This window comes from Olea europaea, unplaced genomic scaffold, assembly GCF_002742605.1.
Source record: "Olea europaea var. sylvestris unplaced genomic scaffold, O_europaea_v1 scaffold3973, whole genome shotgun sequence".
Classification (NCBI taxonomy): Eukaryota; Viridiplantae; Streptophyta; class Magnoliopsida; order Lamiales; family Oleaceae; genus Olea; species Olea europaea.
In genome coordinates this window covers 1-15555 of record NW_019259302.1, presented here as the reverse complement: position 1 = coordinate 15555, position 15555 = coordinate 1, and the positions used below count along the sequence as shown (strand labels likewise).

General features: G+C 35.9%; 1 protein-coding gene across 1 annotated transcript; it reads right to left on the bottom strand.

Annotated features, from left to right (window-relative positions):
* Nucleotides 1-7595: 7595 nt before the first annotated feature.
* Nucleotides 7596-15412, bottom strand: LOC111387265. Its single transcript, XM_023011808.1, has 6 exons — nucleotides 15061-15412; nucleotides 14579-14682; nucleotides 10253-11067; nucleotides 9591-9723; nucleotides 8092-8441; nucleotides 7596-7979 (listed from the first exon to the last, which is right to left on the bottom strand). Exons 1-6 carry the CDS (start codon nucleotides 15353-15355, stop codon nucleotides 7859-7861), a joined length of 1818 nt encoding a protein of 605 aa, XP_022867576.1. The 5' UTR covers nucleotides 15356-15412; the 3' UTR covers nucleotides 7596-7858.
* Nucleotides 15413-15555: the final 143 nt, after the last annotated feature.

Here is a 15555-nt window from a genome sequence, read left to right as displayed (position 1 = left end):
ACTATTTTTTTCATCTGAGAAAATTGCTGAAAACTGAGTTTAATTATATAGACTTAATTTGTCCATTAACAATTGGAGTTATATCTGTTTCTGGAGTTTCAGAAACTCAAAAGTTAGTGGAGAAAGCAAGAAAAAAAGTTGCAAAACTTGGGCTCTCCAAAAGAGCCAATTTTTATTTCTTTCAATACGACATTCGTGTACACAGGTTGCACCTGCACACAAGTTCAAGGTCCGAAGATAATTTCGGTCCAAGATTTGCACCCCCTACGCGCGCATGTGGAGAGAACTTCTATACTACACATGATTACACATTTCTAATACATAGTCATATTTAAAGTGGTTCTTGCTTTCATATTTTTCCTATGTGGGACTAAACTCATTTTTTCCACATAAACCATCTTTCAATGATCATCTTTGAGCTCTAATTTCTCATTCACCCAACCTTTATTTTTGGTAAATAAATATATAATTTTGATGCTCTCACGAAGGAGAACACGGATCAACTTTGATCTTCCAAATTGGACCAACGGGTCCAATCGAAAATTTTTCCAAAAGTGAGTCATATACTCATTTTTTTCAACAATCCCCCACATGAATGAAAATTGGGAGAGACACAAGACTTTGTAATAGACTTCAACGGTTGAAACCTGCATAGGATAGGTAGCTATTACTTTTTGAACCTTCCCTTGTGAAAGCATATTTACTTTACTAGCTGACCAGTAGATGTGTTGTCCTTGAATTGTTCTGCCGTTTATGTAAATGATGATATACTCCACACAGGATTCTTCCTAACACAATTCAGTTCTCATAATTATATTCGATTTGGCCATGAACATATACATAGTTCTATGAGAATTCTTAAGAATTGAGCCCCACACAATTCTCTTAGAAGCTGCCCCACTTCTCTCTCACATAGGTGATTTCTTATTATAAATAACCCGCATTACTTGGCTCGATTTTCAACGCATAAGAATCATTAAAAACCTATTGCTTATCCTTCATCATTATGGACATCACTGTTACCTCATATGAATAAACAGGAGGTAAAACTCCCACAGTGATTTTATTAAGTCTTTACAATTAGGTTATCCCTTTAAACCTAGATCTTGGGATTTTCAGTCAACTAGGTTGGTTTCCTTTGTAATGACTTATCCATTCAAGGGTTTAAGTCTCATTCATGTCGATGACTTCCCAACTAACTCTCTATTTAACCCTTTGGTTAGCGGATCCACAATGTTGGCTTTTGACCTTACATAGTCAATAGTGATAACTCCAATTGAGAGTAGTTGTCTTATGGTATTTTCTCTTAAACATATATGTCTAGATTTTTCATTGTACATGTTACTCTGTGCCCTTTCTATTGCTGATTGACTGTCACAATATATGCAAATTGCTGGTTGACCAACTTGGAATATCCTCTAAGAAGTTGTGCAACCATTCAACCTCTTTACCACATTTATCTAGAGCTATAAACTCAGATTTTATCGTAGATCTGGTTATAACTGTTTGCTTAGAGGGCTTCCAAGATATGGCAGAACCTCCCAATGTGAGCACAAATCCATTAGTGGACTTTGAGTCTTTCATATCAAATATCCAATTAGTATCACTGTATCCTTCAATGACCGCTGGATATCTGATATAATGTAGTCCATAGTCACGAGTATATTTTAAGTACCTTAGTACTCTTATTATTCCTTTCCGGTGATCAGCTCCTGGATTACTCGTGCATCTACTTAGTTTACTGACTGCGTAGGTAACGTCTGGTCTTGTACAACTCATCAAGTATATTAGACTTCCAATACTCTCAAGTATTCTATTTGAGAGACATTTTCACCTTTGTTTTTAGATAGACGTTGACTTGTATCTATCGGTGTTCTAGCCAAGCCAATATCATCTTTATTGAACTTTTCCAAAATTTTGTCCACATAATGTGACTGACTTAGAACAAGCACATCTGATGTTCTTGAGATTTTGACTCCAAGTATAACATCAGCTAAACCCATATCTTTCATGTCAAATCTCGAATTAAACATATTTTTAGTGGATTCAATCATCTTATTGTCACTACCAACAATAAGTATGTCATCAACGTAAAGACACAAAATGACATAATCATCTTTAGTATCTTTGACGTGAACACATTTGTCACACTCATTGATTTTAAATCCACTCTCTATCATGACATTATCAAAATTTTCATGACATTGTTTGGGTACTTGTTTCAAACCATATAGTGACTTCACCAATTTACAAACTTTCTTTTCTTGCCTTGTTGGCGAAAACCCATTGGGTTGTTCCATATAAATTTCTTCTTCTAAATCTCCATTTAAAAAGGCAATTTTAACATTTATTTGATATACTTCAAGATTTCGCAATGCGACAATCGTAAGTATTAACCTAATAGATGTTATTCTCGTCACTGGAGAATACGAATCAAAGTAATCAATGCCTTCCCTTTGTTTGTAACATTTTATTACTAATTTGGCCTTGTACTTTTCGATAGTTCCATCTGCTCTCATTTTTCTTTTGAAAATCCATTTATAGCCTAGTGGTTTGCTTCCTGGAGGAAGATCCACTAGCTCCCATGTATGATTTTGCAGTATGGAATCTATCTCACTTTTAATGACCTCCTTCCATTTAGGTCCTTCCGAGAAATTCACAACCTCTTGATAACTTTGATGTTCACTTTCTAGCGTATAGATCAGAAAATCAGGACCATATGATTTTTCTATCATTTCTCGTTTGCTACGTCTAACATCAGTCTCCTCTTCTAGTTCTTCGTCATGACTATTTTCAGTCATAGTCTCATATGTTCGTTTGGAGAAGCTTACTTCCTCTTTGGACTTGTACGGAAATACATGTTCAAAGAATGAAACATTTCTTGATTCTAATATCGTGTTTTTGTGTATGTCAGGGATTTTAGAATCATACACAAGAAATCAATAAGCACTACTATTGTGTACATACCCAATGAAGATGCAATCTACTGTCTTTGGCCCTATCCTTACCTTCTTTGGTGTTGGAACGGCCACTTTAACAAAGCACCCTCACACTCGTAAGTATTTATAGAAATACTTTCTTCCTTTTCATAACTCATAAGGGGTCTTTTCCATTTTCTTTCAGGGCATGATAACACAACTTCCCCCCACATGTTTTGAGGTAACCCAGAACTTACTAGCATTGCATTTATAATTTCCTTTAAAGTGCGATTTTTCCGTTCAGCAATACCGTTTTGTTGTGGTAAATAAGGTGCGGTGGTTTCATGTATGATTTCGTGTTGTACACAGAATTTCGCAAATGGTACATCATACTCACCACCTCGATCGCTTCTTAACACCTTAGTTTTCATATTAAATTGAGTTTCAACTTCACTCTTATAAAGAACAAATTTCTCTATAGCTTCATCTTTACTTTTTAGCAAATATACATAACAGTATTTGGTGCTATCGTCGACAAAAGTAATGAAATACTTGTTGCTTCCACTTGTTTATATAAGTTTTAAGTCATACATGTCACTGTAACTTAAATTAAGTGGTTCTGTGTTCCGTTCAATTGATTTAAACGATGACCTTATCAATTTTGTCTCAACATAAGTTTCACACTTATGTTTTGAATCAATATGAAATTCGAGTATGCAATTCAAGTAACTGGTCTACGTAAAATATCATAGTTAACATGTCCTAGTCTACCATGCCACAAATTGGAAGAGTCAAGCAAATAAGCAGAAGAGTTTGTTTTATTCATTTTTGGTTTAACAGCCATTACATTCAGTTTAAACATACTGTCGAAAACATATCATTTTCCGACAAACATTTTACTTTTTAACAAAATAACTTTGTCTTACTCAAATACAATGTGAAAACCATTCTTATTCAAAAGCAACCCGGACACTAGATTCTCGGGAATTTTTGGCACGTATAACACATTGTTAAGAGTCAGCTCCTTTCCCGATGTCATTTTCAGAACCACCTTTCCTTGACCCTTGAAGTTGCTAAATTTTCCATAAATAACTTCTCCCCATTCTCAATTGCTTCGAACGCAGCAACCCGCTCTTTATCAGAGCACACATGCCTCGTAGCACCGGTGTCAATCCACCAATTTTTAGGGTTTGAACCTACCATATTCACTTCAGAAACGACGGCTGAGAGATTCAGCTCCGACACATCTTGTGCCATGTAGTCAACCACATTTGCTCTTTCTTCTTCTTTGGCAATCTGCACTCCAAAGACTTGTGGCCCATTTTATCACAATTGAAGCATTTCCCTTGAAATTTCTTTTTAGAAATTCCACCTTTTAGTCCTTGCTTGGTCTTTTTGCCACTAGATGGCCCATACTTGTTTTTATAGTTCTTACTACTTTGACCAAACTCCACAACATTAGCTTTAGCCATATCAGGATTGAACCACTTCTTTTCAGAACTCTTGTTGTCTTCTTCAATTTGAAGTCTAACAATTAATTCTTCGCCGTTCATTTCCTTTCGTTTGTGTTTCAAATAATTCTTGAAATCTTTCCATGCGGGAAGCAATTTTTCAATAATTGCAGGCACTTGAAAAGTTTCACTCAAAATCATTCCTTCGACATGAATTTCGTGAAGAATCACTTGGAGTTTTTGTACTTGACTGATAACTATTTTGGAGTCCACCATTTTATAATCTAGGAATCTGCCAACAATGAACTTTTTGCGCCAGCATCCTCAATTTTATATTTTCGATCCAAAGACTCCCACAACTCTTTAGTAATTTTCATTTTACTATACACATTGTATTACATGTCTGCTAAACTGTTCATAATACAGTTTCGACACAAAAAATTCGAATGGTTCCAAGCATCAAGTACACTAATTGCTTGAACATCTCCCTCACTCTCATTGAGTTTGGAGCAGTTTCAATCAAGAATTTCGCAAGATTCAAAGTGATCATATAAAATAACATTTTCTGCTGCCATCTTTTGAAATTCAAGCCATTGAATTTCTCTGATTTTTCTCTATGATTAATCGGAATATTAACGGTATGGCTAATTGTTGGAGCCACAATTTGACTCACAACATGACTTGTCAATCTAACCACGGTCTGAGTCACAACGGAGCTTGTTCCTTGAGCCACAGTTGAGCCCATAGCCTGATTTTCAGTAGGCACAGTTTGGTTCACATCTATGTTGGTCGATTCAGTTGTCATTTCTGAAAGTAAAAAAAAAAAAAAAAAGTTTCTAAAATTAATAGGATAAGAAAATAATTTTTTTCTCAAAAGTCTGTCTTAAGTTTGTTGGAATATTGTGGTAATAATAAAATCGGATTATCGCATACCGTAGGTGTAGTTTAGATACCAATTTTAAGCATACCGTATATGCCGCTTACCGTATTTGCAGGTAGCTTACCATATATGCAGCTTACCATATTTGCAGCCTACCGTATTTACAGCTTACCATATATATTATCTACCGTATTTGCACAAAGTTTTCACAAACTGTTTTTATTCCATTTCATATACAGTGAATGACTTTACGCATATTTGCTAGATACCGTATATAGAACTAACATGCCAGATATGTACTTACATATACCAAAATGTAGAAATACCGAATTTGCATATATTATCTAAATAAATACCGGTTGGAAACTACAAAACCGAATATATCAAATTAATTAATTTTCTTCAGAATTTTTTTTCGACATACATATAATAAACTGTAAAATTATATGAAGCACATATAACAAAATAAACTGAAAAATCTACGAAGTATAAGATTAAACTGCAAATAAATTCCAAATAAATCTGCAAGAACAAACTGCAAATATGTGGATTGCAAAAAATAAATAATTTTTCAACTCGAGGCCTGTGTGAGCACCGTTTCCTTAAAACAAATTCGTCCCCTCACCGTGAGTGCTTATGGTTTAATCTGAGCGTCTGTTTCCTAAGATACAACCGTAAAACCCGTAGAATCTGAGCACAACAGAAACTACTCCGACGAACTGTTTTAACGTCTGAACAATATCACCATAACCTTACTGGACAAATATGCGTATGCAAGAAACTATGATCCTACTGGATAGATACAGATATCCGAACAGTGCAGATAAGGAAGAGAACGATTTTTTTTCATCTAAAAAAATTACTGGAAACTGTGTTTAATTATATAGACTTAATTTGTCCATCAACCATTGGAGTTATATCAGTTTCTAGAGTTTCAGAAACTCAAAAGTCAATGGAGAAAGCAAGAAAAAAATTGCAAAACTTGGGATCTCCAAAGGGGCCAATTTTTGCTTCGTTCGGTCCGATATTCGTGTACGCAGGTCGCACTCGCACAGAAGTTCAAGGTCTGAAGGTAATTTCGGTCCGAGATTTGCACCCCCCTACGCGCGCACGTGGAGAGAGTCTCTATGCTACACATGATTACACATTTCCAATGTATAGTCATATTTAAAGTGGTTCTCGCTTTCATATTTTTCCTATGCGGGACTAAACTCATTTTTCCCGCATAAACCATCTTTCAATGGTTATCTTTGAGTTCTAATTTCTCATTCACCCAAACTTTATTTTTGGCAAATAAATATATGATTTTGATGCTCTCATGGAGGAGAATACGGATCAAATTTAATCTTCCAAATTAGACCAACGGGTCCAACCGAAAATTTTCCCAAAATTGAGCCATTTACTATTTATTTTTTTTTTCAACACACTTTTCAGCGCATTTAATGCTGGTCCAACATGGATTATATTGGAAAATAAACCAGAAGATTTCATTGTGAAATTCCCCTTAGAAGCATTCGTTTCCGATTAGTCTACAGTTTCGCGATGAAACTATAGGTGGCGGAAATGTTTCCGAAATTCACCGAGTTGTTGCCATGTAGTAGCTGTAGGAAGTTATGAATTTGAGTCTGAGTGTCTACAAAATCTGTAGAGTATTTTCAAAAAGAAAAGTATTTCAGTCTAGTGATTCTACAAGCAGCATGAAAATTGAAAACTGGCTTGAAATTAAGGAATGGCTTGACAAGGAAGACAGAGGTCAGCTGTTTATGTAGCTTTAGGAAGCGAAACTAAACCAAATCAAGATGAACCAACTGCAGTTGCATTAGGTTTGGAGAAGTCGGAATTTCCATATATTGAGGTGCCTCAACTCGAGGTAACGAGTCATGACTCGGTGGACTTTCGACCCATTGCAGGCTCAGCTCTGTGGTAGAGGCGTTGCAATTTGGGAAATGGCTCATCTTATTGACTTTCAAGCCTTCCAGCCTTTTGAAGGAAAAGAATATAAAACGTGACATTATCTACAAAATCATGGAAAGACTTTTTAAGTATTCTAATAGAAATTTAACGGAAATTCCAACTATGAATTAGAATTGTCATTTTTTAAGCATTAACTCATTTGTATGCAACTGTTGAGAAAGAAATAATGAAGACAGCACAGAGAGGAGATGTACAGAAGTCAAGCTTTTCAAGTGAGTCTAATGATAAGATCTTTGTTTTAGCCCAGGAGAATTCATATTATCATTTTAAGATATCCAAGCGTTAGATGGATAAGAACCTTTTTCGTGTTTAATTTTTCACTTACAAAATAAAAGAAAAAGTAAGGGTCTTTCAAAATCAAGAAACAATAGATTTCATTAAATAGCACTCGATTCAAGCATCTCGGCTTTCAAAAGTATATGCTTGTTTGCATGTGCATCTTTATCCGCACCCAGAAAAGAGGCTCAAAGATCAAAGTTACATTTGCCTTTCTATTTGTTGGTAGTAGTAATCATATTATACACGAATAATCTTACTAGATGTCTTAATGATGTACATAAGGGGAGGTAAATGAACTAGGGTACCTATTGAATCCAAACAGGATTGCAACCTTTTGTCGAAAGGGGTATTGCATATTACTTTGGAGGAGAAATTAGCTTATTTTCCTCTGAATCATGCTTCATAGAAGCATCTCCACCCATCAACTCCTGAAAGCCTTCAACTTTCACAGGTTGAGCACTAACCATTCCCATGTTCCTGCAAAAAAATAAATAAATATCAGATACATCTTGCAGCAGCATATGAAACCAAAAGAATAATAATAAGAGAAAAAAACTAAGAATCAAATCTAATTCATAGAGTTTTTTACGAGGTCTGGATTTGTGGAATTTGAAGAGAATTCTTTGGCCTAAACGCATTGTTGGCATGAGCACGGAGGGTAGATATTGCAGCAAGCTGTTGCTGCCTCAACTGATGCACCTGTGGGTGTCTGGCATTCATTGATGTGAAGGCATTATTATCCATTGGAGAATCAGAAGGATTCTCCATCTTCACTTGCACCATAGGTCTGTCCTTTTCCATATTCATATTCGAATTCATGGCCGGACGAGGTGCCATCTGTTGTCTTCTCATCCTCTCCCACTGCTGCTGCTGCTGCTGATGTTGTTGCAAAGCTAGATAGTTCACCTGCTGCATCTGTGGATTCATTTGTCTTGAAATCTGTATAACAACAGGAGCAAATTGCCATGAATATGCTATTCAACATGAATACTCCAAGGCTAAAACAGAAACTGGCGTACAACAAAACGCCTTTTAAAAAGCCTAAAGTTTTGATTAGTTTCTGTCCTTCAGCCAGAAAATTCTATAAAACCTTGTGGCAATCCTGTTTTCATCTGACAGTAGTTTTCTCCTCCACAGTATTGTCCATAATTCACTATTCAAGAGGGGGAAAGGAGGGGGTGGATGGACTCCCCTGGCATGACTCTTTATGTTCCCTTTAATTTGCAGACGGCCTGGAATGCACAAGTAGCCTAGAATCTGATCCTACCTTGAATCAAGATGTAATGTCCATTTCCCTTTAAAGTATTGGTTATAACATAAAAAGATGAATCAATAATGTTCTTTCTTCAACATAAAGCAAATTTGACACAATTAAACCACCCGACCCTCGCACAACCACTATTCAGAACCCATAATCATGGTTAAAAACCAAATATAAAGATTATTTAAGCAAAACTAATCCAGAAGTACCACAAAAAACTACAAAATCCTATTCAGATTAAACACATTAAAATGTCTTTTACTGTTTAGAATCACCCAAAAAACCAGCACCGATCAAGGAAATAAATTTTCCAAAACATCAAACCTACATGAAAATACCAAATCCCAAATCTTTCAAATAATGAGAAAATATTTTAATACTTGGCTCCCAGTAGGACAAGGCAGGGGTGAAGAAGAATGGGGATGGTGTTGGCCGATGGACAGTGAAGGTAGATGAAGTGGAAGAGGAGGAAATGATGTAAATTTGAACGACAAGGGAGGTAGAACCAATATGAAGGTGGTGAAGCCAGACGCAGTAATGGGAGGAAATGGGAATGGTGATTATGCGTGGAAGCGAGATGAGGTAGCTGTGCACTGGAAGGGCTGGAAGAAAGGTTGAAGGTGAAAATCTAGTTGGGAAGGGCAGAGCAACAGTTGAGAACAAATATTATTGGCAGTGATGTGCCTGGAAGAGAGGGATGGGAGAGGAGCCTTCTTTTATTTGGTCTGTAAAATGCTGAACCGATTATAATACAGCCATAAAAATATACCGAGAACCACAGAAATATACATTACAAATAGCAAGTAAAGAGAAAAATAAACTTATACCTGCTGAGGCTGCTGAATTGGAGCTTGATGCTGTGTTTGCAACTGTAACTGCATTCCTGGTACTTGGGAGTGACTTTGTTGCATAATATTCCTGGTATTATCCTTTACAAGCTCAGATAAAGTCCCAAGGTTACTGGTGATTAATGGGGAAACATGTTAGATAGTCGAAGACAATGCAAGTTGACACTGAAAATAGGTATAAGAAATAATTTTACAAAAACAAGTACAGATGACTACAAACAGTGAAAATTTCTCCTGAAACAATCATCATCCACAGCAGAAGACTGAAAAACAAATCAAAACACCTCATTTAAAAAAAAAAAAAAAATTCCTTAATCCACAAAAAATTAACAAAGTGAGAATGCAGAACTTCATGTAGCTAGAGAGGAAATAATATAAATACCAGGGGACAGCACATTTGCAAAAATAGATTTGACATCTTGTGAAAAATATGCCAGTAAAACATTCAGATAACAACAGACTAATTTGATTTCCAAGAGTCTACACATAACATTTACCCTCAGTTCTCAGCAACCATACTTAACACCCCCACACAGTCAGGTTTCACCAGAAATGATCCTATAGGAATATGAACGGACAAAAAGGGTAACAAAGAAAAACAAAACACTACAAAAATTCAACATAAACAGTCCATCACTTACCTATATCCAGCCGTTTTAAGGAACATCTTCAGTAACTCCATGGCTGAACACTGTTTTCTGTAACTATCAGCAAGGAGTTTTAAAGTACGACCTAATTTACCAATATGACAACTCAAACACTGCACCAAAACTTTCAAAGGAACTTCAGAAGAAGCTTCAAATCCCGCACTTGTTAGTAATCGTGCAACCACCTTTTGCGACATCTGTGATGCTTGTTCTTGACCAAGAAGTTTTCTGTTCCCTTGAAATCCATGCTTTCCACGACTTTGACTTCCTCCCTGATCTATGTTTAAGTATTCCGGACGGATACCAAGCCTCTCAATCATAATAGGATTGATAACAGGGCTTTTGGCCATAATCCGGGGTAAGTTATCCAGAACGCCATTGAACTCCACTTTCTGATTGTTCTCCAGTACAGTTGTTCTCAAGACTGCACTATCTGGGACACAATTTAAGGTAAACATTGTTTCCGGGAAAAATAGCATTTCATCAACAGCACTACTGTCATCTACAGCCAAGTTTGATCGTTCCAACATGGGATTGGCAAAACTCAAGTTCTTATCTTCCTTAAAAGCTATTCTCCTCCTCTTGTGATTCTCAAGAACTCTAAGATATGTATGCATCTGCTCAGGCGTACGTTTTTCTGACTCTCTATCACCAAACGATAACTTACATGATTTACTTGCTCTGTATTTCTTATAGAACTGACTATACCATGTTTCTGGCAATTCTTCAGGCTTAAACCTTTGGGAAACAGCATCAACTTCTACTTCACTAAACCTTGATCCAGCACCAAGACATGCTTTGGATTGACCCTGTGAGATGTGAGAATAATATCAGATGGGCAGAAGAAATTGTTGCATTAAAATAACAAATAAGAAACGAGAGAGACATTCTGGCACAGTGAGAAGTAAGAGATGAATAAGAACAAGTACTTCAAAAATATTATGCCCATGTTTGAGCCACATTCTAGGAAAAAATGCATTATTCATGTTAAATCAATGGGAAATGAGTGGTTAAAAAATAAGGAAAAATTTTAGATTTGCGTGTAATATTATTTTATTGAAAAATGTGTGATTGAAATGATGTCAAATTACTGTTGAAAAATGTATTTTTTTGAAAATAATGTGGCTCAAACAAACCTTATATATGAGAAAAATATTAGAACGACCTAATACATGTGCCTATTTTCCAAAGTACCCTATAACACTTAAAAAATTTTGCCCGGACTCCCCCGTCGACCTTACCGGAAAGGTCTATTTGCAACCAAGGCAAAGGTGTACAATTTTTACAGTTATAGTTCAATAGTTCTTGTGATCAATTCCTACTTCCAAATCAAACTGGATTAAAATATACTCCTCTCATCGACTTGAGCCTTCGGAGCAATCAATTAGCAAACAAGCAACCATAAAAATTGTAAAACATGAATTGTAACACCATGTTGTTACAAAAAAATCATGTCAAGGCACTGAAGAGAGAGAATGAAACCACCAGAACAGGAGACAATTATAGATGTTTAGGAAAAGAATGGGGGCTTTATACTGAAATTCCAGGTCCTGCTATCCTTAAAATGAAATAATCTAAAATGGCTTGATAATTCAAGAATTTCTAGATGTGTAACTCGCAAGCATTGTGCTATGCTTATCTGTGATTGGCTGACAGTATCCTCTTTTTACAATCTACTCTATCAAGTTCATCACCAATACGAAGTCACATATTTCAAATCCTTTTTAAGAACATTTGATATGATTTTAGGCCATCCTACTTCATGAATTTTCTTAAACGGTGCAACTACAGGCCTCCACTAAACCAAATCATATGGTCCAAAATAAAACATGTACAAAATTGAAAAACTCGAAAATTTGTAGAAAATAATTTGATTGTTTTGAAAAATTGGTGAGTGAAAAAGTGTACAAAGTTTTGCTTAAATAGAAAAATTAATTCTATAATCCTAATGACTAGAAAGATGATCGTATCGTAATTAAAATCCCAAAAAGGAATAAAAGGGAAAATCATATCATAACAAGAAAGTAAAATAATATTCCAATTAAGAAAGAAAAAGAAATCATATTCCAAACATGACAGAAGAAACATATACAAAACAAGAAAGAAGAAAAGATAAATTTTTATAACTAGAAATCATATTTAGAATAGAATTGTCATATATCCTTGTCTCCAACTAAAAGAAAACTTGACCTCGAGTTTGGTTGAATAAGAAGAAATCAATCAATTATGAGGAAAATACTCCAAACAGTCATCACGTTGTGAGGATTTGAACCTAACTTGAACTCGAGAAATTCAGGCCTGAGAATACCAGTGAAGAACTGTCATTCACCTTTAGTAGGAAAAACTTCTTTGGATTGCTTTTGTTAGGGCAGCAAGATAATCTTTTTATCGTACTACCAAAAAATAAGTGTTGTCTCGACCTTTGTAAGTGGCATCGATGTCAAATAGCCATGGTCTTCCAAACCGGAAGTGGCAAGCATCCATATCAACTACGTCACATATAACCTCATCCTCGTGGTACTTCCCAATTAATATAGGAACTATGCAAACTTCCATCACTTGAACTTTTGTACCTTTTTTAATCCATGCAATCTTGGAAGGGGTTGGTGTCATTTTCATCTTCAAGTTTAGGCTCTGGAGACGACATTCTCCATGCTACTGCTGCTGTCAACACTAATGTTACATACCTTTTGCTATCGATTGTGCAGCATGTGCGAAAGATCTTGTGACGTTGACTATCATCTTGTTTCTTTGAGGTCGGGAGAAGTCATTTCACAATACGAGTGACCGCTTTTCCATCATCCTAATAGTAACTTTACAGCCATCTTAAGTCTCCTCAATCTCTTCTTCATCTTCGACAAAGTCAACTAGCCACCTATTAGGGCCGACATTGGAAAGATGACTTGTTTAACAACATCTAAAGTACATCTTAAGGTTTGGCCTTGTGTAAGCATCGGTAGTAGTCCAAGAAGGTGGTTGTTAGACAGTACCCCCTTCAATCCAGTGTTTGCTTGTTGAACATCCTATTCTAAACAAGAAAGAATAAGAAATCATATTCTAAACAAGAAAAGATAAATTCTAGAAATCCTATTTAGAATGGAATTGTCCTACATCACCATCTCAATCAGTTTCCTCATAAATACCCTAATAGGCATTACTTTAATGTGCTCATGTATTATTCTAATACTTTATGTTTCACCGTTTATCAATCATATCATCCACACTCAATCTATGTAGATATCTCTTAATGGTCCGACATGTTGTCCATAGAACACAGGCAACATTATAGTACTCCTTTGCAATTTTCCTCCCAATCTATTAAGAATTCAAGGGAAAAAATAAATAAACCAGGAGGAACTCCACTACGTTCAACCAGCATTATTCACTCGAATAACTCTAAATATATCTCCATGAATAACTAAACCTAAAACTAAAGCAGGAGGAACTCCACTTCATTCAACCAGAATTATTCATTTGAAAAACTCCAAATATATCTCAATGAACAACTAAACCTAAATATAAAAGCCGCTTACTTTCAAGCATTTCTAGTAACTCCAAATACATCCAATCTCTGCTACTCCTTTACGAGTACTTCAACTTAAACTTAAACAAAATTACAACTCCTGTATTCCGTCTTGCTCTAACTAGACTTTCAATCCTATTGTTTCATGATATTATCTCCAAAATCAGCATCCCATACTTGTTCTTCAGTCTGGCAACATAAATTGATACGAATAATCATTCTTGTGCAGCCAATATTCTGAAAATAATATATAGCAACATAAAATGTGTGCTCAGAAAAAAAATAGATATGGTGCTGGCTGAAGAAAAAACAGATTCGTTTTAGATTGAGGAGAACATTCTTACAAATTCAAATTGGTTATGGTGGATGGTAAGACATATAATGGGGGCCAAAGGGAGAACAGAAAAGGTGAGTGCTAGAGGGAGACTAATATGGCTTCTGAAGAAGAAGGAAACAAGAACAAAATCCAGTTTTCCTTTTTGTTATTCTGTTGTTATTATGACATTTTCTGAAAAGGAAAAAAAAAACATGATCAGTGTCTCTCCTTTCTATCCTTTAAATTTTTTATAATAGAAAAACAAAAGATAGCTGGGTTACGAAACTGTCTTGAGTTTTTGTTCTCCAGTACTGTATTTGATTCTTAACACTTATTGCTCTCCCGTCTTGCTCCACAAGAAGCACTAAAAGTCTAATAGGAGCTTCTAGAGGGGTAAAAGAAGATAAAGCAATTGACTTTCTTAACATCCTCACAATTGCAAGTAGAACTGGAACTGAGCTAATCAGAATAAAATGAAAACCTTCGATGATGTAGTATTGGAAACAGCCGCTGGTTGGAGCTGATCCGCATCTTGTGTGCCATTTTCTAAAGTGAAATAAACGTCATCACCATGCAACTCCAAATCTGGAATACATGTAAACAAATATAGAATTTAAAGGAAAAGGAAGACCCGGATGAAAACACAGCCTAAAGTGTTAAAAGGAAGAAAAAGAAACAATTGATACACGTTAAAATATACAACTCATACTCAGCCATAAAATTGGATGGTTGAAGAAAGACAGAGAGATGGAGAAACTAAAGCAAAAATTAATAAATATTCATCTGAAAATATGCAAACTGAATAGTGCTCTGTAATTGGGAATCTTTTGTATAATTAAAAGAGACACAAAAACAAAACTGAAACCAAATTTCAAATTGAGACAATTTGACACAACAAGAAAACCAACTCTAGCTAATAGCCTAATACGATGAATTGGACAGACGTATAAATAAAAAACTTACAATTAGGATTGAGCTTTGGGATAGCGGCAGACAATGAGGATTGATTGCTACGGCAGAGGAAAAGGGAGACGGAGGCCTTGTCGAAAAGGAGGGCACGGGCACGGAGCTGAAGCTGGATCTGGGTCTTGGTCTTGGAGTCGTCGGCTCGCATGAAGGCGTCCCACGAGGACTGCGAAGAGAGAAAGTGGATGAAGGTCGAGTAGAGAGAATCCCCAAGCCAAGACCGCCACACGCCGTGGCATTCCAGCTTCCGCGCCAACTCGTAGCCGCGTCCATCGTCTCCCATTAATGCCATTTTTGGGGTTTATTGTGCTTGCGCAATAAGACTGTAACCTTTTTATTTTGTGTGTGTGTGTGTTTGGTGACAGGGCCCTGAAGAGAAAAGAAAACGAAAAGTACCTCCAAGTCTCAATTAATGTCATAATTATCCCTTATCTTTTAAAATAGGCAAATGGATTCCTGTAGTTACAATTGATTGAAAATTTCACCTTATGA

Bases quoted from the DNA above. Each gene is read 5' to 3' on its own strand.
- LOC111387265 (XM_023011808.1), bottom strand. From the start codon at position 15,355: ATGGCATTAATGGGAGACGATGGACGCGGCTACGAGTTGGCGCGGAAG. The intron at 11,068-14,578 runs GTTTTCATTTTA...CACATCTCACAG, and splicing joins CCAATACTACATCATCGAAG to GGTCAATCCAAAGCATGTCT. The intron at 7,980-8,091 runs GTAAAAAACTCT...ATTTTTTTGCAG, and splicing joins ATTCCACAAATCCAGACCTC to GAACATGGGAATGGTTAGTG.